A 27,652-nucleotide genomic window follows, 5' to 3' on the forward strand; every position below is an offset into this window, starting at 1 on the left:
GGAGAATTGCAGATAAGTTATCCTAATTCTAGAATCAGTTCTTAAGTAAGTACAGGCTAGCTCTGCAATCTGAAAGGTTGGATAAGTGAAGTTCACCCTTGTACTATTCACAAATCACTACCAAAAATCTAGTCTATGGAATAAAAAATTGATTTAATGAAACTTATGTGAAAGAAAGTAAATAAATGCAATTTTTTTTCAATTTGGGTCATTTTCTAGGAAGGCATCCTAGGAGGTACCCCTAGTAACAGAACCCTTACAAATTAATAATAGGATTGAGTAGAGTGAACATTAGGAAATCATGTTTAACAAATTTATAGGAGCTTTTTGAGATTGTAACTCATAGAAAAGATGGGGACAAACCATTTTATGTGATGTACTGAATTTTCTTATGACGTTCAATCCATCAAGTCTATGCTGAACCTCAGAGCAATCCCATTCCTCATGCAGTCCCCTGTGTTTGAATCTATCTTCCCCCTTTTTTGCCTCTGATTATCTTTCCACCCACTTAGTCTGTAAGTAGTTCTGCAATAGTCAGTTAAAGTACCTGCATGTCTATGAAATGTGAGAATAAACTGAAGCACTCAGAGAAACTAATGTAATCGCAGGAAGAAAGTGCAAGCTCCACACCAACAGGACCAGAGGTCGGGATTGAACTGAGTCATTGGAGATATGAGGTGGCATCCCCACCTTTGGGTGTTTTTGTACATGAACGACTGCCGTTAATATGCAGGTATATCAAGCAATTAGGAAGGAAAATGGAATATTATCTTTTAGTGCAAGAGGGCTGAGTTCAAAAGTGATGACAGCTGATTAGTTTCCTTGCATGTTGTTAGAAAATATGGAAAGATGTTGAGGCTCTTCCAAAGACCTATAACTATTAATCTCTCAATATTTACAAAGTATTCTTCATTTATACTTTACCACCAAATTGGATGACTTCACACTTTTCTGCATCATCTTCCATCTGCAACATTTCTGGAATATTGTGTACAGGCCTGATCTCTCTTTCTAAGGAATGATAGATGCCTGATAGCGGAATTGTGACAAAGCTGTACCGTATTGATTACGGGGAGAGTGAGAGATGGTTCTGCTGTGGAAAAGAAGATTGGGTAAATTGTGATTAAGTCCTCTGGGCTCAGAAGAATGAGTGATAATCTCATCGAGGCATACAACATTCTTACAGGGCTCAATAAGATAGATATAAGGATGATGTTTCCACTGGCTGTTCAAAACATAAGCTGCACAGACTCAAAGCAAGGATGGACTGTTAGACCTGAGATGAGAAGAAGTGTCTTTATTCAGAGGTGAATAAATCTTTGTAATTTTATCCAGGAGGACTGTGGAGATTCAGTTACTGAGTATATTCAAGGCAGGGCTTTGATATTTTGGGAATCAAATGATACGGTGTCATTGGGAAATAAGGCTGAGGTAGAACATCATCTATGAGCATATCAAGTGTCAAAAAATGAGTGGTATAATGCCCTATTCCTGCTTCTATTTCTGATGTTCTAATATTCCCAGACTGTACATTTGGGAGAGCCTTGGGCAACCTAAATATATTCGAAACTGGTTCTCACAGATTAGAATCCATTTGCCTATTCCTGTTCTGGTGAGTTAAAGGAAAATTAGGTGGTTGATCTTGGTTATGGAATTTAGATAACCTTTTTAATGCAGTGATGAAGAGTAAAGTCTGAAGTGCCTGGGAATGAATCTGAGACCAGGAAACTGGTTGCAAGGGAAATAAAGCTGGTAAACTTGGTTGTCAATTTTGAAACCTGCATGGATGATAATTCCACTGAAGAGAACATGTTTTGTTGCACTACGGTTGATGTTATTTGGGGGCATTTAAAGACAAAGATAATGCTAAGAACAATAATCTGGCAAAGAATAGGAAGATGAATTTCCTGACTGACACTTAGAAATATGTATATCACTGATGGCATGAACATGTTGGGCTAAAGAGTCGTTTCTGTGCTGAACAGTTCTATGACTACGTGACAATTTTTTTCATAATGAATCCAGATGTGGTTTGGGGAAAGCCTCAATGCCTAAAATTTTCATCCTTTTGCAATTTAATTTTAGTGTTTTTATGAGTAAAAAGTGAAAATTATTTATTTGACGTAGTAACTCGGTAGCAATACTCTGCAACTTGCAGGAAATATTTTACACATATGGCATGCACTCCATCAATGCTAGGCATTGTTTAATACAATTTAAAATCCTACATAGACTACATTACTCAAAAGTAAGGATTCATAAAATATTCCCAGAGGTGTCCCCAATGTGTGAGAAATGCAAGTCCTCGGAGGCAAATTTGTTACATAGTTATGCTTTATGTCCTATGATACAAGAGTATTGGAAGCAAGTATTTTAGGTCCTATCAAAGGTGCTAAAGGTTCAGATAATACCAGACCCCATTTTAATAATTTTTGGAACTTCTGCGAGGTCAAATAAATTCCAGGCTACCCAGCAACAACTCCTGACTTATGGCATACTTAATGGAAAGAAACTCATACTGATATTCTGGAAAAAGGAGGAAACTCCATCACTCAGACAATGGGTGGCTGTATTAATGGATACTGTGCATCTAGAGAGGATAAGATACGTTATCACGGACAGACTCAAGGAATTTGAAAAAATCTGGCAACCATTACTGTTGTATTTAGAAGAGACGACAGCTGAACCAAGTGTTGGGGGCAGTAGAACCTAAATAGCACATACGGGAGGGATGAGGGGACGGTAGGGCTGGGAAGGGGAAAGGAGATGGGGTAGTAGGGTTTCCTTTGCTTTTTGCTTGTTTACTATACATACATTCATTTGATTTTCATTATGTTGTTATAAGAAAGAGAAGAAAAAAGAAGCATTGTACTTTAGGACATTGTTGGTTATGGTTAAGCTGATGTTGCTTCACAATAAAAACATTTGAAAACATGCACTGATTGACATTAGTTGATCTGTGGTACTCTGCATGTTGCCATCTGAAAATGTGTCATGTTTTCCTGGTTCAAAATTACATTGGCATGGAATGGTATTTTCACAGCATTCCATTCGCTGCATTTGACACTTACACATGCATGTTACTGCAGAACACTCAGGATCCTGCCTTCTGATGTAAGAGGCTTATTACTCCTTTGTCGTGGATGTCCAGCAATCCTGAGGCAGTTTTGATCATGCTACTTTATATTTAAGAGTCCCTAACACTGAACAATGTATCCTTTGAGGGCTGGAAGTGAACTCAATTTTTCACATAATTCTCTGGAACTTCCACTATCTCCAATGGGATCCTACCACCAAGCAAATATTTCCCTCCCCCCTCCCACTTTCTGCTTTCTGCAGGGATTGCTCTCTACATGACTCCCTTGGCCATTCGTCCCTCCCTATCGATCTCCATTCTGGCACTTATCCTTGCAAGTGGAACAAATACTACACCTGTCCCTACACCTCCCCTGCCCCCACTACCATTTAGGGCCCCAGCCAGTCCCTCCAGGTGAGGCAACTCTTCACCTGTGAGTCTATTGGGGTCATATACTATGTCTGGTGCTCCCAATGTAGCCTCCTATCTATCAGTGAGACCCGAAGTAGATTGGGAGACTGTTTTGCCGAGCATCTACATTCTGTCTGCCAGAAGAAGCAGGATCTCCCAGTGGCCACCCATTTTAATTCCATTTCCCATTCCCATCCGATATGTCAATCCACGGCTGCCTCTACTGTCATGATGAAGCCACACTCAGATTGGAGGAACAAACCTTATATTCCGTCTGGGTAGCCTTCAACCTGACGGCATGAACATTGATTTCTCAAACTTCCTGTAATGCTCACCCCCTCCCCCCTTCACCATTGCCCATTCCCTTTACCCTCCTTCACCTTATCTCCTTGCCTGCCCATCACCAATCTCTGGTACTCTGCTCACCCTTTTCTTTCTTCCATGGCCCTCTGTCTTCTCCTATTCGATTCCCCCTTCTCCAGCCCTGTATCTCTTTCACCAATCAACTTCCCAGCTCTGTACTTCATCCCTCCCCCTCCCGGTTTCACCTATCACCTTGTGTTTCTCTCTCCCCCCCCACCTTTTAAATCTACTAACCATTTTTTTTTTATCCGTCCTGCTGAAGGGTCTCCGTCCAAAATGTCGACAGTACTCTTTTCTATAGATGCTGCCTGGCCTACTGAGTTCCTCCAGCATTTGGTGTGTGTTGCTCAGTTTTACAGATATTTTTTGCATTCCTTATATTTCTTTAGATGGAGCTATGTTAAGCATGATTAAGGGGTAACTCCACTTTCCCCAAAGCTCTGAAAGACCCCAATCAGAGCCTCATCATCAGTTGTAGTCTAGAGTCATACCCAGGACAACATGCTTAACAAAGCTCCATCTAAAGCAACTTAAGGAATGCAAAAAAAAGAATAGAGATGGCAAAAGACACCTTTACGAGAATGAAGAGTACTAAACTAGGCATGACAACCCGCCTCAGAGTACTGAAATGTTATGTTTATCCAGTTATGTTATATGGCTCAGAATGTTGGACAATATCCAGTAACATGAGGAAACGAATTGTAGCAGCAGAGATGTGGTTTTTGAGGAGGATGCAAAGAATATCATGGACGAAACGAATATATAATGAGGATGTTATGAACAGAGCAAACACAAAAAGAGAAATAATGTATGAGATCATGAAAAGGCAACATAACTTCATTGGACGTGTGATTAGGAAAGAGGAGTTAGAATGTTCAGTAATTATGAGAAAGATTGAAGGGAAGAAAGCAAGAGGAAGACAAAGACAAATGATGATGGAGACAGCAGCCAGAGAACTGGAAATAAATATCAATGAATTGATCCACTTGACCCAAAACAGGAGTGTGTGGGCCATGGTAGTCAAAGCTCAAACTGGGCATGGCACCTGATGATGATGATGATGATGATGTTAAGCATGAATGGGTAAAAGAGGCAAATAACTAAAAAATAATGTTGTTTGGAGAATTTACAAATTAATGTTTCATGTTGCCCAGCTTGTTCATTTTATATTGTATCAGACAACATTTTCTGTGATGCACATGTTGTTATAACATCAATAAAGTTTGGTTCTCAATGTTCCCGTTTCCTAATGAGAATAGATTGTGTATTACTGTTTTCTTTTTCAGTACTGTATTAGCATTTATTAATTTTCAGCTGAATTAAGGGCAAATCTTGTGTGTAGTTTGAATTTCTTAATATAAAACAAGTGTTCAATTTTATAAGCAACACACAAAATGCTGAAGAAACTCAGCAGGCTAGGCAGCATCTATAGAAAAGAATACAGTCGACGTTTCAGGAATGTCCCGAAATGTCGACTGTACTTTTTTCCATAGATGCTGTCTGGCCTGCTGAGTTCCTCCAGCATTTTTGTGTGTGTTGCTTGGAATTCAGTAAATTTGTATGTCAGTAATTTTTGTTTGTGAACATCGGCATTCAGTTCCTGTATGAACTATTATAATTTAGCAGTTCATTTTTTGATTAAAAAATCCATCAAGCAATTTGAGATTTAAAAAGTAAGATTCCAGACTTAAAGTATTTGTAATAAATATTTTAATATAAATAGACAAAGCAAGTAACAATGTAAAAGTATATTTTGATAACTACAATAATCTTTGTAAGATTTGCTGGAGGCAACCACTGTGCTGCTTCATAGTATATGACACAACACATTGAGATACACTATCCCTGATGTAGTGGTTGACGATAGGAGGATTTATACTAATGCAGAGTGTACTTATTTTAAAGATATGTAATACATTGGTTTAAGCCCATGCTTTATTTTATTAATACAGCTATGCTGTTGGCATTTTATTTTCTGCAGATTTTCTCAAATGCAATAAGTGTTCCTTTAATTATGTTATACAATTGAGTATTTTATTTGGCTGTTTAAAATAAAAACTAGTTGATTAAGTTAAGTTTGTTTTAATTAGACAATAGGATTTGTCTTGTTAACATTTTTTTCTACAGAGAGTGCAGGAAGGCAGGAGTTGTGAGAAAGAAGATAAATGGAGACGGACAACAAATATAGCAGAAAAACATAGTGAAATGCTTCCAGAACCCATTTGGGAGGACAGATACCGATGTTAGAAAATCCTCATGCAGATTTAGGTTTCATGGAGAATGTGCAAATAACTTTCAGTTAGTTAGCTAGCATATAACACTGGAGTAAATTCAATCCCTTTTTCCTTGGATGTTGCATGGATACTTATTTATGTTTTGTTTGGACTGATTTTTCAGTGCAGAACTGTATTAGTACCATGAGTAAATAAAGTAAAGCAAACTGGATTGATTACGTGCCAAAATAGTAAAAACAATTTTAATGTAATTTTTTACTGATGTGAACTAAATTATTGCTTCCTGGCGAATGGTAAATTTGCATGGGTGTGCCAGTATCCAGACAAGTATTAGTCTTACTTTCCATAAAATGAACATTCGAACTTTTATGTTTTGGTGTTTACCCGAATCATATTTACCCTAGACCTGTTTATTTATTTGATAAATTCATTTTTCTAGCACACTGGCATGACCTTTCCAAATGGTCAGAGTTGTTGGTGATAGTTAAACTTTTAACAAATATGCTTTGCTTAGCTTTTTGTTGCAATCAAGAACTAGTCTCCAGTTCTTAATGTAAATTGCAAGCAGCCATCAGTTTGAAGTTGGATACTCCGCTTTGCAAACAGTATTAGAAAATACAGGCTTCTATCCCAGAGCAGGTGGTGCCTGTTAAGAAGTCTGTTTTGCAATGTGAAGTGACAAAGAGTCAGTTTGTCTGCATTAGCTAAATATAAGACAATGGAGTTATGTCACTTAGCACATCAAACATGGTTACCAATTGGGATGTTTTGTGTTCTCAGAGGATCAGCCCTCACAGTATTAATTATGGCTGTTTGGGATCTCTGTCACCAGAAGCTTTTAAGACCATCTGTGTGAGTTAGTTACTTTGTCCCAGCAAAGATATCTGGAAAACATCTTATGCTGATGATGTCATCTAGTAGAAAGTAGTATAAATATCAAAAAATTGGGGCAATTTTTAGGAATGACAAGGAGAATAACAGAAAGATAGGGTTACAGAAAGAAGAACTAGAATTTATTATTCAAGCTTTGGTTTCTATGACAGGTGACTCAGTTGTCTGTAACTTGTTGGTATGTTCTAGTTCATAAAAATGTTGCCATTGTTTGGAAATGTTTTGTAGTTTGTAAATCTTTGTAATTCAGATACCTTATATACATTAGAAATCCCTTGTGAGCGTTAAATGTCTGTTACAAACTATTTGTTTAAATTTAGATGTGTATCATTAAAGTAAAATAACTATGTTTAAACTACTTCATTAGCTAGAAGTATCTCTTCCTTGGTAAGGAGGGGGGACCCACTACTGAAACAGTGGGTATTGGCAGCTAAACCTTGCCACAGAGGCTAGACAGGGAAGTCCTTGAAGACACAGTATAACCTCCCTAAAGTAAGGTATCTGTAAATATCTGTACTTGATAGGGCTTAACATCTTCCTTTAAGATTAAGGCTTTATGGACAGGGATCCCTATACCATCTCAGGGAGTGTATTTCTATTTGTATTGGCAGTGTTACATACCCCGTAACTGGGTTGCCAAACCAGCAGAAATGGATCATTCAGTTGGAGTCTGGATTACTAGATCTAAGAAAGTTTTATTAAAGAAACAAGGAACACAGTAATCGAAAGGATAATAAATGCAACAGTTCAGCAATGATAAACACACATGTGCACAGAATTAAGATAACAGGATCAATCAAGCTCTATCGTTGTCTAGGAGTAAATGACCAATTTCAAAGTGACACAAAGTCCAGTTCAATTTAGTTCAGTTCGCAGTAATCGTTGCCATGGCGATGGACAATGTGGGGGGAAGGAGAGAGAACAAGAACGAATGATCATTCGAAACGGCTTCCACACACAGACCTGCGATATTGCTCACAAGCAGCTTTCGGGTGGGTCCTTTGTGATGTCACCTGAGGTCACCGACTGTGACCCCTCCTCCAGATGCGGTCGATCCTCTGCAGTGAACCTGGCACCCCAGGCAAGGGCGGATACACACCGGGTTCCCGCTGATCGTACCTTTCCACCCTGTGCGTCTAAGGCTGATCCCGCGATCAGCCGTCCAAGAGCTTCCCACCGACTTGTGGGAGGCGCACTGCTTCCAGGGTCTTGTTACCTCGGGGTGTCGTGTGTGTCCTGCCTTAGCGAACCTGTCTCTTTTTATCCCCCTGCTGAGGTATCGCCTGTCCATCACTTCAAACAGTTCAGGGTTCAAAGGGGGAGCAGCTTTAGACAGCTCTCTCTCCCGTCCCTACATTACACATCTCCAGATCGCCTGTCCATCACTTCAAACAGTTCAGGGTTCAAAGGGGGAGCCGATCTTGACAATACCCAGACTGATGGCTCCTTCATTAACATCTCCAAATGCTGCTTCATTGTGCTCCTTATCTCTCCCTCCCCTGAGGACAGGTGGCAGACCAACTGCTGATGCCACTGGTGCTAGCCCAGGCCAGCAAACATCTTAATTTATGTGTATTCTCCTCACAGCAGACACTTCAGCTTTATTCACCCAACTGGAGGAGAAGTAAAGTCTGATGTAAACACTGTCAGTTTTGATGACTTACTGAACTTAATCTATGACAAAGATCTATAAATTAATTGGTTTGAAGTAGATTGGGGTTGGACTTTTGTGTTTTTGTGCTTTAGCATTATCTATTCAGGGAGCTAAATTAATGTCCAATATCATTAATCTCTTAGAGTCATAGAAGAGAGTTATAGAAAAGTACAGCACAGAAACAGGCTATTAGGCCCATCTGGTCAGTGCTGAACTATTTAAACTGCCTACTCCCATCAATCTGCACCGGGACCATAGCTCTTCATACTCCTGCCATTCATGTACCCATCCAAATTTCTCTTTAACATTGAAATCAAGCTTGTATGCATCACTTATGCTGGTAGCTTGTTCCATACTCTTACGGCCCTCTGAGTGAAGAAGTTTCTCTTCATGTTTCCCTTAAACTTTTCACCTTTCACCCTCAACCCAAGATCTCTAGTTGTAGACCCACCCAACCTCAGTGGAAATACCCTGTTTGCATTTACCCTATCTATACCCCTCATAATTGTGTATACCTCTATCAAATCTCTCTCAGTCTTCTATGTTTCAAGGAATGAAGTCCCAACCTATTCAGTCTTTCCTTTTAACTCAGGTCCTCCAGACCTGGCAATATCCTTGTAAATTTTCTCTATACTGTTTCAACCTTATTTACATCTTTCCTGTAGGTAGGTGACTAAAACTGCACACAATATTCCAAATTAGGCTTCACCAATGTCTTTTACATCTTCAATGTAACATCCCATTTCCTGTACTCAGTACTTTGACTTATGAAGGCCAATGTACCAAAAGCTTTCTTTATGACCCAATCTACCTGTGACTCCACTTATTCCCAGAAGGTATTCCTAGATCTCTTTGTTCTACTGCACTTCTCAGTGCCTTACCGTCACTGTGTAAGACCTACCCTTGTTGGTCCAACAGAAGTGTGACACCTTGCACTTGTCTGCATTAAATTCCATCTGCAATTTTTCAGTCCATTTTTCCAGCTGGTCCAGATCCTGCTGTAAGCCATGATGGCTTAACTCAGTGTTCACTACACCCCCAAGAAGTCACTTGCAAATTTGCTAATTCAGTTAACCACACTATCATCCAGATCATTGATTCAGCTGATAAGTAACAACAGACCCAGCACCAATCCCTGCGGCATCCCACTAGTCAGGTCTTCAGTCAGAGAGGCAACCACTCTCTGGCTTCTCCCACAAATCCAATATCTGATCCAATTTACCTACCTCATCCTGAATACCGATTGATTGAACCTTCTTGAGCAACCTCTCATGCGACACCTTGTCAAGTGCCTTACTAAAATCCATCTAGAGAACATCCACTGCCTTGCCTTCATCCACTTTCCTGGTTCCCCCATATGTTTTGGCTCTACACATGGATTACCACTTTGATTTTCCAGAGGACCAGTTTTGTCCCTTGCAACCCTTTCGCTCTTAACATATCTGTAGAATCCATTAGGATTCTCCCTCACCTTGTCTACTAGGGCAACCTCATGCCTTCTTTTAGCTCCCCTGATTTCCTTCTTAAGTGTCTTCTTGCATTTCTTATACTCCTTAAGCACCTCATTTGTTCCTACCTGCCTATACCTACAATGCACCTTTTTTTTAAAGTAGGGCCTCAGAATCTCTTGAAAACTAAGGTTCCTTACAACTGTTATCTTTACCCTTTATTCTGACAGGTACATACTAGCTTTGCACTCTCAATATTTAACTTTAGAAGCCCTCCTACTTACCAAGTTGACTTTTGCCAAAAACCAGCCTGCCCCAATCCATACTTGCCAGGTCATTCTGATACCATCAAAACTGGCCTTTCTCCAATTTAGAATCTCAGCCCACAGACCAGACCTATCTTTTTGCACATTTACTGTGAAACTAATGGCATTGTGATCACTAGAAGCAAAGTGTTCTCCTACATAAATTTCTGTCAACTGCCTTGTTTCATTCCCTAGTAAATCAAGTATTGCACACTCTCTCATTAGGACTTCTGTGTACTGATTAAGGAAACTTCCCTGAACACATTTGACAAATTCTGTCTCATCTTGTCCTTTTACTAAGGTTATTGTTAGGATGGTTTAAACGTTTAAATCTCAATGTGTTAATCAGAGCAATATAATGGGGAATGCGAGAGATGGGGTGGGGTGTTGTCTTTTTGTCTGTTGTCTCTTATTGAAGCAATTTTGACAGACACTGATTTCACAGTTAAGGCCCATTGTATGAGAATGAGGACTGGGGATTAATAATGTTCACAATCATGTTTTAAATTTTTCAAAAATAGTAAGAGGCCAGAGTGATGTCAAGCACAAGCCTCATTACCTTCTCAAACACCATGCAAATAGATGGTGACAGGTTCCACACCAGATAATGTTTCGGAGAGTCCTTCTCTCTCAGCCCATCTATTTCATACAAAACAAATACGTCATTGTACTAATGGCCTGAAAGTTTAAGAGCTTGGTTATGTATAGAATGTAAAACTGGACTAAGAGTTTAGATATTTTGAACTTTGAATTGAATTTATCTGCTTTTTCCAAAAATATTGTATTGTTACCAATAATTCATTTGTATTTTCAAAGCACAATTTTTAACCCATCATTTCCTATAACAGTCTTGCCAATTTACATATATAGGACAGAATGAGAATTCTTTAATATTACATGAACAATTGTCTACCTGTGAAAGTCAGAATCAGGTTTAATACCACTGACATATGTCATGAAATTGGTTGTTTTGCAGCAGCAGGCCAGTGCATTAAAAAGCTTTAAATTATAATAAGTACAGTATATATAAAAAATTAAATAAGTAGTGCAAAAAGAACAAAAGTAGCGAGGTAGTGTTCAAGGGTTGGTTAATTCAGAAATCTGATGGCAAAGGGAAGTTTTTCCTGAGATGTTGAGTACGTTGTCTTCAGGCTCCTGTACCTCCTCTCGATAGCAGTAATAAGAAGAGACTGTGTCTTGGGTTTTGGTGGTCCATAATGATGGGTGCTGCCTTTTTCAGGCAGCACTTTTTGAAGATGTCCTCGATGCTGGGGAGGCTAGTGTCGATGATGGAGCTGGCTGAGTTTGCAACCTTCTGCATCTTATTCTGATCCTGTGCAGTGGCCCCTCCATACCAGATGGTAATGCAACCAGTTAGAATGCTCTCCATTGTACATTTGTAGAAACTTGTTAGAGTTTTTGATGACACATTAAATTAAGTCACCTATGTCAGGATGCTGCTTGTTGACTATAGCTCAGCATTTAACACCATCATTCCCACAGTTCTGATTGATAAGCTACAGAACCTGGGCTTCTGTACCTCCCTCTGCAATTGTATCCTCGACTTCCTAACAAATCTGTGTGATTAGTCTTTTTTTCTCTACACATTGGGTGTTTGTTTTTTTTAGTGAATTCTATGAGGTTTCTTTCTTTTGTAGCTGCTTGTAAGGATATAAAACTCAAGGTTGTATAAATACTTTGATAATAAATGTACTTTGAACTTTCTATCTCAAGCCTCAGCTACCAAGGAATTAGGCTGTGGAATCCCTTCTCTAATGCTCCAGATCTCTTTTTATCTTGCCTTCTTTAGATGCTCTTTAAAACCTAATTTTGTGATCAAGTTTGTGCTTATCCAACTGGTTTTCCATGCTGTATGACTCTAAGACTATTTGTCCTGTCTCCTTGTAACATTACAAACAGGAGGCTGGCATATTAGTTTATTTTGGCAGGGCTTTGCTACTACTGCAAGGAATCCTCTCTGATTTGTTGGGAACGAACTAGTTGAGAAAGATCTTATCCTGCAAGACAATGCACTTTAATGACCTGATTAATCTCATTATTCAATTGTTTTGTAATTTTCCTGCCTCTCTATGTTTGTCTATCTGTGTGTTTGAGCTGAGCTTGAGTTGTATGGATTATTGGGACCGAAGGCACGGAAGAATTTGAATAATGTAAGCAAGCAGCTGGAGAAAAAGAGGATTTTGTGTGTGTGTGTGTGTGTGTGTGTGTGTTCCACCAGTCACTTCCCATTTTTCTTCTTTGTTTCTGCTCTTGTGAGTGCTCTTTTGCACATCTAGAGCTGAGGACACACCTCCTGTTATTGTTATTTGGAAACAAGTCTTAAATCTGAATAAAGCAAAGTATGATGATATAAGAAGTCAGTTGGCTATGGTAGATTACAGAAACAAATTTTAAAAATGTAGCAATAAACCGATAATGGCTAATTTACAAAGGATTAAAGTTTATATGGAATATATTGTATATCCCTTTTAAAGCAAGACATTATGAAACTGGAAAGGAGATTCAGTCATGGCTGTCAAAACAAGTTAAAGATAGTGTTAAGTGAAAGGAAAAAGTTCAAGATACTGGATTCAAGTTTATCACATATACATCGAAACAATCAGCGAAATGTGTCGAAATGAGAAAATCTGCAGGTGCTGGAAATCCAAGCAACGTCCACAAAACGCTGGAGCAACTCAGCAGACCAGACAGCATCTATGGAAAAGAGTAAACGGTTAGCGTTTTGGACCGAGTCTCTTCACCCAGGACATCAGTGAAATGCGTTGTTTACATTAACAACCAACACACCCAAGGGGTGTGTCACCATTCGTTCTGGCGCCAATTTAGCATGCCCCAATGCTCAGCAGAACAACACAGAGCACAATGAGCAATAAAACAACAACAGCAAAACATCCCACCCATGCACATACACAGTCCTTTAACCGCAAAACAGGCTATCTTCTTTGGCATACAACAGGTTCAGATTTGGACTTGGGCACGCAGACATTGGGCTTTCAACTACCCCTGTGATTTGCAGATCCAAGGCCCCAGCCAATGGGCCTCGACTTCTGGATTTCTGAATTAACCCTCAGGCCTTGATTGTTTGCATTAATCCCAGGACATGTCAGTCATCAAACACCAGGCCCCGAAATCTGGATTTGCCAATGACAGGATCCTGAACACTAGACCTCAAACTCTGGCCATTGATTTGTGAACCCAAGGGCTAATTGGAGCTCATTCCTCCTGCCTGCATGGAATTCTGACTCTGGAACTCATCGACAACCTGCTGATCCTGGGGAGGCCACCAGCATCCATCTGTGCTGATCCTGGGGAGGCCACCAGCATCCGCCTGTGCTGATCTGCTGGCCCAACATCCAGCCAGACTTTCTGGCCCGGTCGATGTCCATGCTGCTGTCCTTTGAACATGGAATGGAGACTTAAGACTGTAGTCTCTTCTCTGATTCCCCAACATCCATGTTCTTAAACCCTAAGATGTTCTCTAACTCTCTTTGTCCCCAAAACCATTCCATGAACCCAAAACAAACACTGAAAAACAGCTAAAACTGAGGTTACCGCTCAGTGTTACCTTGAATGAGCTTATAATTTTGCCAAAAATGGTAGGTAGCCTGGGAATTTTGAATATTTCTAAATTCAACTAGAGATAACAAAAGCGTTGATAAGGAAGGCAAAAGAAGAATTTGAGAGCTGGCAAGTAACAATCATGAAAACGGTTTGCAAAATCTTCTGCATGTATATAAAATTGAAAGGAAAACCAAAAGTTAATGTGGGCCTCTCCTACATGCGCACATGAGAAATTGTGTTGAAATTAAAGAAATATTTCTGTGTGACTTCATATAAAACCTCCTGGTAATAGTGAAGGCCTACACACAAATAAAGACTGGCATTGGAAAAATTAATGGGGTTGAATGGCTATATATCTCCAGGTCTTGATGAAATGCATTCTAGGATTATGAAGAAAGTGGCTCTGGAGATTCATTTCCATAGAATCTTAATGGTGAGATGGATAGGCTGGTTGAGTGGTGTCGCAACAACAATCATGCATTCAACGTCAGTAAGAACAAGAAATTGTTTGTGGACTTCAGGAAGGGGAAATCAGGAGAACAGACACAAGTATTCACAAGGGGTCAGCAGTGGTGAGCAGCTTCAAATTCCTGGGCATCAACATCTCAGAGGATCTTTCCTGGGCCTAAAAAATTGATGCGTTTATGAAGAAACCAGCAGTTCTACTTCATTAGGAGTTTGAGGAGATTTGGTTTGTCGCCAAGGACGCTGACAAATTCTCACAGATGTAACACAGAGAGCATTCTGGCTGGTTGTATCACTGTCTGTTATGGAGACTCCCATGCACAGGATCATAAAAGCTGCAGATGGTTGCAGCTCGGCCAGCTCCATCTCAAGCACCGACGTCCCCACCATCAAGGACATCTTCAAATGGCAGTCCCTCAAGAAGGTGGCATTTATTATTAAATACCCTCACCATCCACGACATGCCCTCTTCTCATTTCTACAATTAAGGAGGAGGCACAGGAGTTTGAAGATGCACACTCAACACTTCAAGAACAGCTTCTTCCCCTCCACCATCAGATTTATGAATGAATGGTCCATGAAGCCATGAATTTTGCTCTCTTTTAAAATTTAAAAATTTTAAAAGATGTTTCTTGTTGGAACTCAGTATTGTTTATGTATTGCACTGAACTGCTGCTGCAAAACAAATGTCAGTGATAATAAACCTGGCCACGTACTAAAGATCTGTGTGTTTACTGAGATCTTTAACTTCTTGCTTCAACAGGCTTGAATTATACTGGTGCCCAAGAAGAGCGTAGTGACCTGGCTCAATAACCATTTCCCAGTTGCCCTTGCATCCACAGTGATGATGTACTTTGAGAGGATGGTGACGAAATATGTCCGCTCTTGCCTGACAGGCAACTTGGATCCACTCTAATTTGCCTACCAGAGCAACAGGTCCACAGCAGATACCATCTCATTGGCTCTTCACTTAATCCTGGAATACCTGGACAGCAAAAATGCATACATAAGGATGCTCTTTATTGACTACAGCTCTGCATTCAATACTATCATCCCCTCAAAACTAATCAATAAGCTCCCAAACCTTGGCCTCAGTACCTCCTTGTGCAATTGGATCCTGGATTTCCTCACTTGTCTACCCCAGTCAGTGCAGATTAGCAACAACATCTCCTCTACAATCTCCATTAGCACAGGTGATCCTCAGAGCTATGTGTGTAGCCCCTCCTCTGCTTGCTTTGCACATATGATTGTGGCTAAGCATAGCTCCAATGCCATATTCAATGCTTGCTGATGACACCACTGTCAGGGACTGAGTCAAACATGATGAAACAACATATAGGAAGGGGTTTGCAAATCTGGCTGAGTGGTGTCATTGCAACAACCTCTCACTCAGTGTCAGCAAGAAACTGATTGTAGACTTCAGGCCCAGAGGTCCATGAGCCAGTCCTCATCTGAGGATCAAAGGTGGAGTGGGTTAGCAACTTTAAATTCCTTGGTGTTATTTTTTCAGAGCACCTGTCCTCTACTTCCTTAGGAGTTTGCAGAGATTTGGCATTACATCTAAAACTTTGACAAATTTCTAAAGATGTGTGGTGGAAAGTATATTGACTGGCTGCTTCACAGCCCGGTATTGGAAACATACCTACAAAATCCTACAAAAGGTAGTGGATTTGGCTCAGTACATCATGCATAAAACCCTCCCCACCACTGAGCACATCTACATGAAATGCTGTCACAGGAAAGCAGCATCCATCATCAAGGATCTTCACCAGCCAAGACCTGCATTCTTCTGACTGCTGCCATCAGAGAAGGTTCAGAAACTTCAAGACTCACACCACCAGGTTCAGGAACAGTTACTACCCAACAACCATCAGGCTCCTGAACCAAAGGAGATAGCTTCACTCAACTTCACTTGCCCTATCATTGAGAAGTTCCCACAACCAATGATCTCGCTTTCAAGGACTCTTTTTCTCATTATCTCATGTTCTCATTATTTATTGCTATTTATTTATATTACATTTGCACAGTTGTCTTCTGCACTCTGGTTGATCTTTCATTGATCCTGTTATAGTTACTATTCTATAGATTTGCTGAGTTCTGCCCATAAGAAAATGAATTATTGAGTTTATATGGTGACATATATGTACATTTGTATTTGGATAATAAAATTTACTTTGAACTTGAACCTTTGATTCTGAAATGCTGATTGTTTAAATTTTTTCTGTTTTTATTTCATATTTCTAGAATCTAAATTTTTTTTTAATAAGCATTTTGGAGAACCTGGCAAGTGAGAACATAGGTGTGGCAAGTTTAGTGAAAAAAAATTCTGAATGTAGCCATCGATCTTCATTCACACAAACAAAGGTAGTCAAAATAGTAAGGAAGGGGACTTATGCCTATTCAGGGGAATTCTTCTAATACCTAATCTAATTAAGAAATACTGTAGCTGACATTTATATTTAAGTGAATATTTGACTTTTTAAGAGACCTGTGATTGAAATGAAGAAAGTTGTTTTCAGATTGTATCATTAAAAATTAAAGTTCTAAGTTGGCAATTATTTATATGGTGCATTTCATATAGTCACGGTGCCTCAAATGTTTATTAAAATAACATATGCTGGAAGTATCTGACAGTATCTGTGAAAAAAGAAGCAGAATTCTGGTTGATGAACTAGGAAAGAGAGAAAACAAGTTTGTTTTAAATTGTACAGAATGTGAGGCAGGGATATTTCCAATAGAGTGACTTGGGTATAAACAGTTGATGAAATTCTGTAATATTAGCTTTTTTTTTCTAGCCTGACTTGTTGGGACTTTTTCTACCACTCTCCATTTTGCAGCTTTAATGTTTCTTTGCTTACTTTATCACTCTTGACACTCCAAATTAAAATATCAACCTGACAACTTCATACTCTTTTCCAGCCTATCTCCAGAGCAACCCTGGCCTCACATTATCTAAGATATTCTCTTTATTTGATCTACCTATGCTTCCCCTACTTTAAGTGTAATGTAGAATCAATTTGTTTTCCCTCTTTTCTAACTCTGACAAAGATTCTTCAACCTAACAAGTTAACTCTGTTTTTCTGTTTCTTTTTCCACAATACTGCCTGCCCTACTGACTGTTTTCAACATTTTCCCAGGTGTTTCTCAGGCAAAGAAATGCTTTTGAATTGTAATCACTGTAATAATAGAGAAAAGTATGAGAGTCCGTGTGTACAAATCAAGGTCCACAAACCAGATTGGAATAGTTGAGCTAATAGTTTGACTTAGTGGTATTGATAGCTTTGGCTGTGTCATTGTGTCATTGCAGTATTCTTTCCTTGCATACTGCTATGTATTCATTTGTATAGGTTGTTGTGTTTTAGGACTTGTCTGAAGATTTCTGATTTAACAGGGAGTGGTGCAGCAAGTCACAGATTATATGATTCTGGGTGAATGGAAAAATTATATTTATCAAGAAAGCAAATTGAAATGTAATCATGAGTTAGATATGCTAAATATTCTTTTCCTTATTTTTAATTTTGAGTTTACTAAAGTACTGAACTTTTTTGAACAAATGTACTGCTTGAGGATCTTAACATTTAAACAGTTTGATAAACTATATTTTAAATGGTGTTAGGGTGTTTATCATGTCCCCAGTGTGTGAGGAAGAAATTGACTTCTCATGTCTCTTGCCTATAAGGGAGTTACTGGAAGAAAGTAATGTGCTAATGTGTGTTTGGCTGGCCTCTGGGTTGAGCAGAATTCAGAGCGACAGACATAAAATGCTGAAGGAACTCAACAGGTCAGGCAGCATCTATGGAAATGAATAAACAGTCGACGTTTCAGGCCGAGACCTTTCAACAGGACTGGTTGAAGGCTCTCCAGTCTTGATGAAGAGTCTCAGTTCTACACACAGCTTGTGGTAAGCGCAATGTGCTTTTTTAAAATGGCGTGGTTTAAAGGAGTACACCAGTTCTTGTTCCAGGATAATATTGGCATGATAATATGAATAATCTTGAAGAAAAGGGCATCAAAGCTTTTAAGATGAATAGATCATAAATGTTGCGGGTTCCATTGCTTTTATTTTGGATGTTAAGCTATTGGGTTACTCACCAGGAAGACTGCATTAAGAGGCGATAAGTAATGGGAGTTGCCCATCATTGTATCCTTTTGATTCAGAACGACTGACAGTCCGTGAAATGAAGGCAAAGGTATTGGTAGAGATATACTGACTGTCACATATCTAAAAATGGATCAGGAAGCTCCACAGAATTATCTAAAGGAAGAGAGTCAATGGAAGAGAACATGAGAAATCATGCCAGACAAATCCAATACAGAGTTTGGGAGCAGAAGAAGAAATAAAATGTCATGATCACAGACACATGATGATTTTTGCTGGAGTAATTTCAATGTTTTGTTATAAATGGAAAATGGACAAGAGGTATTCAAAAAAAGGTACTGAAGGATAGATGGTTGAGATCTGGAAAGTCACAGCACACTTGAGGATCTCAAAGAGTAAGGGCAGATTGGAGATGAGAGATTAACTGGGGGGGGAGGTAGATGAATCAAAAACAGCTTGACTCATCCACTCCACTTAGCTAACCTCTTATCTCCTGCTAGCAGTGGCTCAGGATCCTCTAATCCCCCAGTTTCTTTCTTCTTTCTCTATCTTAATAAGGGTGAGAGAAAGGTGGGAAAATGACAATAAATTATTATTAATTTGGTTTGCTGAGGAACTGTGTTACTGAAACACTTAGAACTAGAAATTTGTTAGTGTAACATGCAAAATGAAGGCTTGGTAAAGATGAAAATTACATTAGCACAGTGAGCCCAAGTTTTGGAATACTTATTTATTGTCATATATACCAAAATACAGTGGAAAAACTTGTCGTACATATCATTCATTCAGTTCAAATCATTACACAGTGCATTGAGTTAGAATGAGGTAAAACAATAACAATGCAGAATAAAGAGCAATGGCTATAGAAAAAGTGCCGTGCAGATAAATAATAAAGTGCAAGATCATAATGGGGTAGATTGTGAGGTCAAGAATCTATCTTATATTACAGAACCATTCTATAGTCTTAAAGCAGTGGGGTAGAAATTGTCTTTGAGCCTAGTGGTACATACTTCCAAGCTTTTATATCTTCTGCCTAATGAAAGAGGGTACATGGTAGCTAACTGGTTAGCACAACACTTTACAGTACCAGTGACCCAGGTTCTTTACCTCTGCTGTCTATAAGGAGTTTGTATGTTCTTCCTGTGACCAGGTAGGTTTCCTCCCACAGTCCAAAGACGTACTGGTTTGTAGGTTAATTGGTCATTGTAAGTTGTCCCATGATTAAGCTAGGTTTAAATCGGAGATTGTGGGCAGTGCATTTCGAAGGGTCTATTCTGTGCTGTATCTCAATAAGTAAAGAAAATAAAGAGGGGAGAAGAGAGAATGCCCAGGGTGTGTGCGGTCCCTGATTATGCTGGCTGCTTTACTGAAGCAGCAGGAAGTATAGTCAGAGTCTTTAGTGGGTAGGGTGGTGACTGTGATGTGTCCACAACTCTCTGTAGTTTCTTGTGGTCACATGCAGAGTAGGTGCCATGACAAGCTGCTATGCATCCATATAGGATGCTTTCTATGATGCATTGATTAAAAATTGATGAGGGCCGACGAGAACATGCCAAATGTATTTAGCCTCCTGAGGAATTTATAGGCATTAGTTAGTTTTCTTTGCTGTGGTTTCCACATGGTTGGACCAGTGCTGGAAGAAATCCTGCAAAATGCAAAATGTTGCAAAATAGGTCGCATTTGTGCCAGGAAATTACCACTGAGATATCAGGGAGAGCATGAGTGGCTATGATGAATTCTAGCAACTATAGATGCCTTGTGTACAGTCAAATGCTCCTTCAAATACGACTATAAAGGTGCATTTATCAAAAACTAAAATATTCCTTGCTTCACTTGAGTTTTTCTTAACTTCTGTAATCTGGCACGAGCTGCATCGTCAAATATGTGGCATATTTTAGCAGAGACGGTCTGAAAAGATTCTGAGATCGAGGTGACCCTGACTTCTACTGTGCAAGAAGTCACTAGGAGTTTTTCCAGCACATCACTGACTGCCTTTCCAAATTTCTCCAATTAGGAGTTATTGACAGCTGAGAAGTCACAGACTGGATAAATATAGCAGATTTCTTTCTTGAAGGACATTAATAAATTGGAAGAGATTTTATAACAATTTCATGTCTACCATTATTGAAGCTAGCTTTCATTTTAAATTACAGAATTTTAAAATTATTTGTATCTAAATTCTCCGGCTGCCATTGTGGGGTTTGGATAAAAGGTCCAGAAATCTGGCTGCTAGACCAGTAAATTAATTGGTGGTTGGCATCTAGCTGTCTCGAATGACAATTGGTGATTATGATCATCATCACAAGCCTGGCAGGAAGGTGTTGAGATCCTGAGGTGGCCAGTCGTCAAGATCCCCCTCTCGGCCTGACCAGTGTAGTCCAAAGGAAAGTTTATGAAGCAATACATTTGGCACCAGTTTGGCTGCAGGAGCTGCCAGGAGGATGTTCAATGATGTCCAACAGCCATAGGGGCTCCACTCTGGATTGGCTCCCTGTAGCCTTCATCTCTCCTGAGGCTGCCGACAAGGCAGTGGGGCTATTTACCCATAGCTGGGGATCAAGTTCACAAGTACTAGGGCGTATCCACACACTGGTGGGCCTACATGCTATGTGTGCAGGGGCCCGACCTCCTCCCTGCTCTCTGTAGTTCAGCCTGAGTCCAAAATGAGTTCAGCTTCCATGTGTCGCCAGTGACAAGGCACTACATAAGGCTTGCTTTTGGAGAGGTTGTGTACTGGCAAGGAGAGACATGTTAAGCTCTCCTTTTCGCAGTTTGTCAAAACGGTGGCGGTGAAGCATCTAGTGTGGTAGTGTGGTAGGTAGTGCTAGTCACTCTCACTTTCGGTATCCACCACTGGCTAGTAATTTAACTACTGCACCACTATACCCATATAGTACAAATGTTACAAAGGCTCAAAGTTCAAAGTAGGTATGTATCACCATATATAACTCTTGAGATTCATTTTCTTGTGAGCATACGCAACAAACCTATAGAGTAACAACTATAACAGCTTGCTTATTAGCAGGTGCACCAATATTTTCTGTGGAAAAGTTATATGTAGAGTTTATTCTACTGATTTTTACATATTTTGATGAGTTACATGTTTATAAGCTTTATCACTTATGTTTTTTATATAGTAATCTTTGATGCCCGTCTTTTGTTTACTTTAGATGCCCCAGAATGAGACAGTTTGTAAATATTGTGGGGTTAGTTATCTGATTCATCATGAAATGAAATTAATGGAAGAAAAACTAAAAGCAATGGAAGCAGAATTGGAATTTTACTGTGGCAGTGTAGCCCGGGAAAAAACACTGCAAAGAGAGCTTTGTTCAATAAATCAGTGTATGGCACAACTGAAAAATGATAATCATGAGAAGAAAGAAAGGTTGGTACATAGTTTATTTGCTAATTTACAAATAAGATAGTTGTGGCATAACAATTCATGCCTTAGAATTGTATTGTTTTAATTTTTCCCTTTTTCTCTAAAGTTCCTTGTGTTGTCCTTGACCCAGCAGATAAACCTGTACTGCTCATAATTTCCATCAGTGTTGCAGTTTCTTTGGGAATGACAAATGATAATTTTTATAGGATAACTTTGACTGCCTCTGCTTAATTCATTTCATATGTACGAAATATTTGGTAACTGACATTCATCATCCAGGTTTGCAAAATTTGACCATTTGTTTGCATTGCATTTAAACAGGCATTCTATTAAGGGAAGGGATATTGCCTTTACAAAGTCACAAAGGTCAAAACAATTCTAAATGATATAAATAATATTTTTAAAAAATTACTCTCATTAGAAAAACACATAAGCCTTAGTTATTTTCTGTTGATCATGAAATTATGCCTTCACTAAAATCTACTTTCTGAACTTGATAACTCACTAAATGTGGGCTTGTTTTCCAGGGAAGGAAGCAGTCTGACAAGTGACCTGACTGAGGTACATAAAATTATAAGAGGCATATATAGAGTAGGTTATCAGAACCTTTTTAAAAGCCCTAGAATTACTCAGCATGCAAACAGGCCCTTCTGCCCATCTCATCCATGTTGACCAGGATGCTTACCATAGCTAGTCCCATTTGCTTATGTTTGGCCCATAGCCCTCTACTAATGTATGTGTCTAAAATTATTTTAAGAATAGTAATTTTAGTCACCTCTACCACTTCTTTTAGTATCTCACTTCATATACCCATCACTCTCTGTATGAAGTTGTTTTCAAGTCCCCTTTAAATCTTTCCCCCCTCAATTTAAACCTATACCTTCTAATCTTAGATTCTCCTACCTGTAAAAATGACTGTGACTGTTCACCTAATACATAAACCTTATAATTTTATATATTCTTATAAGATCACCTTTCAGACTCCTCTGCTCCATAAAACGACCCCAGCCTATCCAATCTCTCCTTTATAACTCAAGTCCTCCAATCCTGGCAACATCTTCCAGAGTATTCATAACCTTCATATAGCTAGGTTAGCAGATTTGCACACAGTACTCCAAATGGGATCATATACAGCCTTATACAACTGCAATATAATGTCTCAGCTCTTCTTATTCAGTTCGATTGTTGAGGCCAATCAAGCCAAACATCTACTTCACCACCCTGTGTTAACTGCTTTACCACCCACAGTAAAACTGTGTCGTGACCTCCAGATTTGTGTTCAACAACACAATCCACGGCCCTGCCATTTATTGTGTAATTTATGCTCTGACTTAATTCCCACAATACAACACATTGCAATTGTCCAAGTTAAATTCCAAATGTCATTCATTCGCCTACTGTCCCAGTTGATCTGGATCTTATTGTAATCTTAAATACCAACTATCTCACCATATTTTGGTTTCATCTGCAGACTTGCTAACCTTGTCATTTACTTCCTTTTTTGTAATTTATTTTTTATTGAATTTCACCATCAAACAAACATTTCCATAAGATGTATTTCAGATACTGTACATATATAGATAGCAAACATTCGTGGATCTAGTACTGACCTCTGTGATGCACTACTGATGTCAGGCCTCCAATCTGGAAAAAAGTACTCTGCACTATCACTTTATGTTCCTACCTCCAAGCCAATTTTGTATCCAATCAGATAGTGCATCCTGTGATCTAACCTGGATCAGCTGATCCCGCAGGACCTTGTCAAGGGCCTTGCTAAAAACTGTGTAAATAATTTCTACTACATGACCCTCATCAATCCATGTGGTTATCTTTTCAAAACACTCACTATTTATCCTCCTGCTAGGGACAGGAGTTATGGAATTATGTGCATAGCGGGTATTAATACAAACACGAGCCAGTATTCAGAAAAAAAACTGTTCAAATGTAAAGTACAAACTGTCATTAATTTTGAAATTAAGAGGACAGTTTATGGAAACAAACCTTTAGTTAAATTATGTTACATTATTGTGACTGATTTACATTACAGACTAAACTTATTTTGTTAATTAGCACATCAAATTTAGTCATAAATATATTTGCTCTGTCTACAGCAGTAATTTTGGGTGTCTGCGTCCTCTGACCTCAAATTTTTAGGACATCCATGTGATTACTTCCTTCCAGAAAAGGTCTTCGAACATTCAGTGGTGTCATGTAGTTCAATGGAATGATTTGTCAAACTCTTTAAGTAATCAATGATCTTCTCAAGTAGAGAATTCCACGGGTTCTCTACGTGAAAAAATTCTTATCATCTGGCCCCTTAATTTGAAATAGTGAGTCCCATTTTAGACACTCCAGTGAGAGAAACATTGCTCTTCATCTTCTACATCTAGACCTGTGAGATTGTTGTATGTTTTAATGATATCACTTTTTATTCTTCTAATCTCTAAAAAGCTGAGTCCCGGTGTACCTAATTTCCCTTTGTGCAACAAAGCCCAGAATTAACTTACTGAACCTTTGAGGCACTGCCACTATTGCAAGTATATCCTCCTTTGTTTAGGCAGACTGGATTTGTATTCAGCTCTCCAACCTGTTCAAGCCTTTTCATTAAGGTCATGAATGACCTTAATTACTCTAGATAAGTTTCCACCGTCTTGCTGATCAGTAATTGGAGCAGGATCTTTCTGCCCTTGAATTCAGACCCCTTTGCAATATAGACAAATGTATTTTCTTCTTATTTGCTTGTTGTACATGCATGTTAATTCCCAGTGATTCATGAAGAAGGGCACACAGAACCGATTGAATATCACCGGTTTTAAATATGCTTTGTGTCGATATTTGTAAAGCTGTTAAAATAATAAATTTGATAAGCCTCTCACTAATTGTATTGACTTCAGAAATTTGTTGTACTGCACTATGTTTTTTAGATACGAATAGATGTTTTGGGCTACATGTAAAGGAAAAAATACTTAATTTCATCGAAGCGCAACCAAGCCCTCATTATCAGAGTCGGATTTATTATCACTGACTTACTAGACATGAAATTTGTTGTTTTGCGGCAGCAGTAAGGGCAAACCAAAAATACTGTAAGTTATGAAGTGAATACATAGAGCAAAAAAGGAATAACAAACTAGTTTTCAGGAGTTCATGGACCATTCAGAACTCTAATGGTAGAGAGGAAGAAGCTGTTCTAAATTGTTGAGTGTTTGTCTTTGAGCACCTGTACCTGTTCTCTAGTGGTAGTAATGAGAAGAAAGCACGTCCCAGAAGGTGAGGGTCCTTAGCGATGGATGCTACCTTAAGGCATCACCTCTTGAGGATGACCCCAATGGTAGGAAGGGCTGTGCCTATGGGGAAACTAGCTGAGTCTACAACTCTGTGCAGCCATTTGCGATCCTGTGTATTGGAGCCTTCATGCCAGGCTGTGCTGCTCTCTACTGTAGATCTGTAGAGGTTTGTAAGAGTCTTTGACAACATACTAAATCCCCTCAAATTTATAATTAAGTAGAGCCTCTGGTGTGCCTTCTTCATGACTAGATCAATGTGATGGACCCAGAATATACCTTCATAGCGTGTTAACACCCAGGAACTCGAAGCTGCTCCCCTTTTCCACTGCTGAATGCTCAATGATGACTGGAGTTTGTCCTCCTGACTTCCCCTTCCTCAAGTCCATAACCAGGTCCTTGATCTTGCTGATGCTCAGTGTGAGGTGTACACTCAGAAATGTTGGTATCTCAGAGTATAAGTAAGTGTTTTAAATTATTAAATGAATATGTTTTAAGAAGAAAGACAAATCTTATAATCTATTTAAGTGTATTAGTCTTGATACTCGAGTCTTTTTCACTTTGAAACAATCAACAATATAATACACCCAACATAATAATCTGATGAGACTAAAGACTCATTTCTTACAGGATTACAATCTCAAGGCAGAAGTTGTTTATTGGACTCCAGAGATCAGTAGACATTCAAATTATAAATTTTGCAAATTTTTGATACAATAACTATTCATGAAACTGTACATATAAAACTTACAAAGTATCCATGCTCATTGTATCATTAGATGTTCAACTTTGGACACAATCCTCCCCAGTTCATATCCTAAGAAGAAAGGAAAATTCAACCAGACTCAGGAAAAATTCACTGAATTTTCTCTCAGATTGCTTAAATAACTCAAAGTCGCTGCAGAAAACTATTGAGTGTTGATTCATAAACAAGAGAAAGTCTGCAGATGCTGGAAATCTGAGCAACACACAAAATGCTGGAGAAACTCATCAAGCCAGGCAGCATCTATGGAAAAAAGTAGCGTCGACATTTTGGGCCAAAACCCTTCGCCAGGATTGGAGAAAAAAAGCTGAGGAGTAGATTTGAAAGGTGGCGGGAAGGGAGAGAGAAGGCTAGGCAATAGGTGAAGCTTGGAGCAAGAGGGATAGAGCAGAGCAAGGAAGTTGACTGGTGAAAGAGACAGGTCATGGAAGAAAGAAGGAAGTTGTGGGGGAGGGAGCACCAGAGGAGGCGATGGGTGGGCAAGGAGATAATATGAGAGAGAGACAAGGAGATGGGAAATGATGAAGTGGGGTGGGGGGAGGTGGAGGCATTACTGGAAGTTTGAGAAATCGATGTTCATGCCATCAGGTTGGAGGCTACTCAAACGGAATATAAGGTGTTGTTCCTCCAAACTAAGTATGGCTTTATCCCGGCAGTGGAGGAGGCCATGGATGGACATATTGGAATGGAAATGGGAAGTGGAATTAAAATGGGTGGCCACTGGGAGATCCCACTTGTTCTGGCACCCCCTTTCTTTTTTCTTCCATGGCCTTCTGTCTCTTTCAACAATCAACTTCCAGCTCTTTGCTTCATCCCTCCCCCTCCAAGTTTCACCTATCGCTTTGGCATTTCTCTCTCCAAAGATGTACCAGGTAGGTTAATTGGTCATTGTAAGTTTTCCTGTGATTAGTTGAGGGTTAAATCAGGTTTGTAAGGGTTACTTTATGGTGCAGATCAAAGGGCTGCTCCATGCTGTATCTCTAAATAAATAAAAGTAAATATTTAAGTTTATATAAAAATTGCAGCCATTCTTTTTGTTCAAAATATCTCTTCGTTCTCTATTTCATTCACATTTCTCATATTTTTCAGTTTGAACTTTTTGAATGGGCAACTTGCAGCTAAACAGAAAGAACTGGAAGACACATTTCTGCAAATGGAAGGTGTTTCAGACCAGCTAATAGAAGCACAGAGCCAACTAAAACTTTACAGGTAAGGAAATCAGTAAAGCTGCATGTAGTTAATGAAATATTGGAAATTAAAACATTACTGAAATCCACAGTATAATTATGTTGCTTGGAAAATCTTTGGCATGTGAATAATTCATCAGGGTAGCATGATAGGAATAAAGGCAGCAGATGGTTAACAACTGGCTGTTCTGAATCTTTCAAACAATTATAGTGTCCCAGCGACCATGCGGATTTTTTGGTTAACAGTGTATAAAGAGGATCAAACAACAGGTGACACATCGCCTGTTTATAGCGTCACAAATAATTAAAAGTAGCAGTTTCCTTCACAAAGGCAAAATCATTGTGTGAGTTCATGGACATGCTGTATTTTTGTTGTATTAACACAGCTATATCTTTATTTTGGAGATATTCAGATTGAGGTTTGTTTAAATTGGAAGTGATGAATTCCATTGGACTGACTATTTGACTCCATTGCATTTATGCCATTGAGTTTAAATTAGCACCACATTAA

The 27,652-nt window shown here is 39.1% G+C and overlaps 1 protein-coding gene across 3 annotated transcripts in view; it reads left to right on the forward strand.

The window, feature by feature from the left end:
- Positions 1–27,652, forward strand: part of lekr1 (Leucine-, glutamate- and lysine-rich protein 1) — a 192,961-nt gene that overhangs the window by 28,777 nt on the left and 136,532 nt on the right. For all 3 annotated transcript variants that reach the window (XM_072254578.1, XM_072254577.1, XM_072254579.1), the window contains exons 2-3: positions 21,699–21,913; positions 27,044–27,163. In XM_072254578.1, coding sequence (XP_072110679.1) covers positions 21,699–21,913; positions 27,044–27,163 — 335 coding nt within the window. The remainder of the gene's footprint in view (positions 1–21,698; positions 21,914–27,043; positions 27,164–27,652) is intronic.

Source organism: Mobula birostris, chromosome 4, assembly GCF_030028105.1.
Source record: "Mobula birostris isolate sMobBir1 chromosome 4, sMobBir1.hap1, whole genome shotgun sequence".
Taxonomy (NCBI): Eukaryota; Metazoa; Chordata; class Chondrichthyes; order Myliobatiformes; family Myliobatidae; genus Mobula; species Mobula birostris.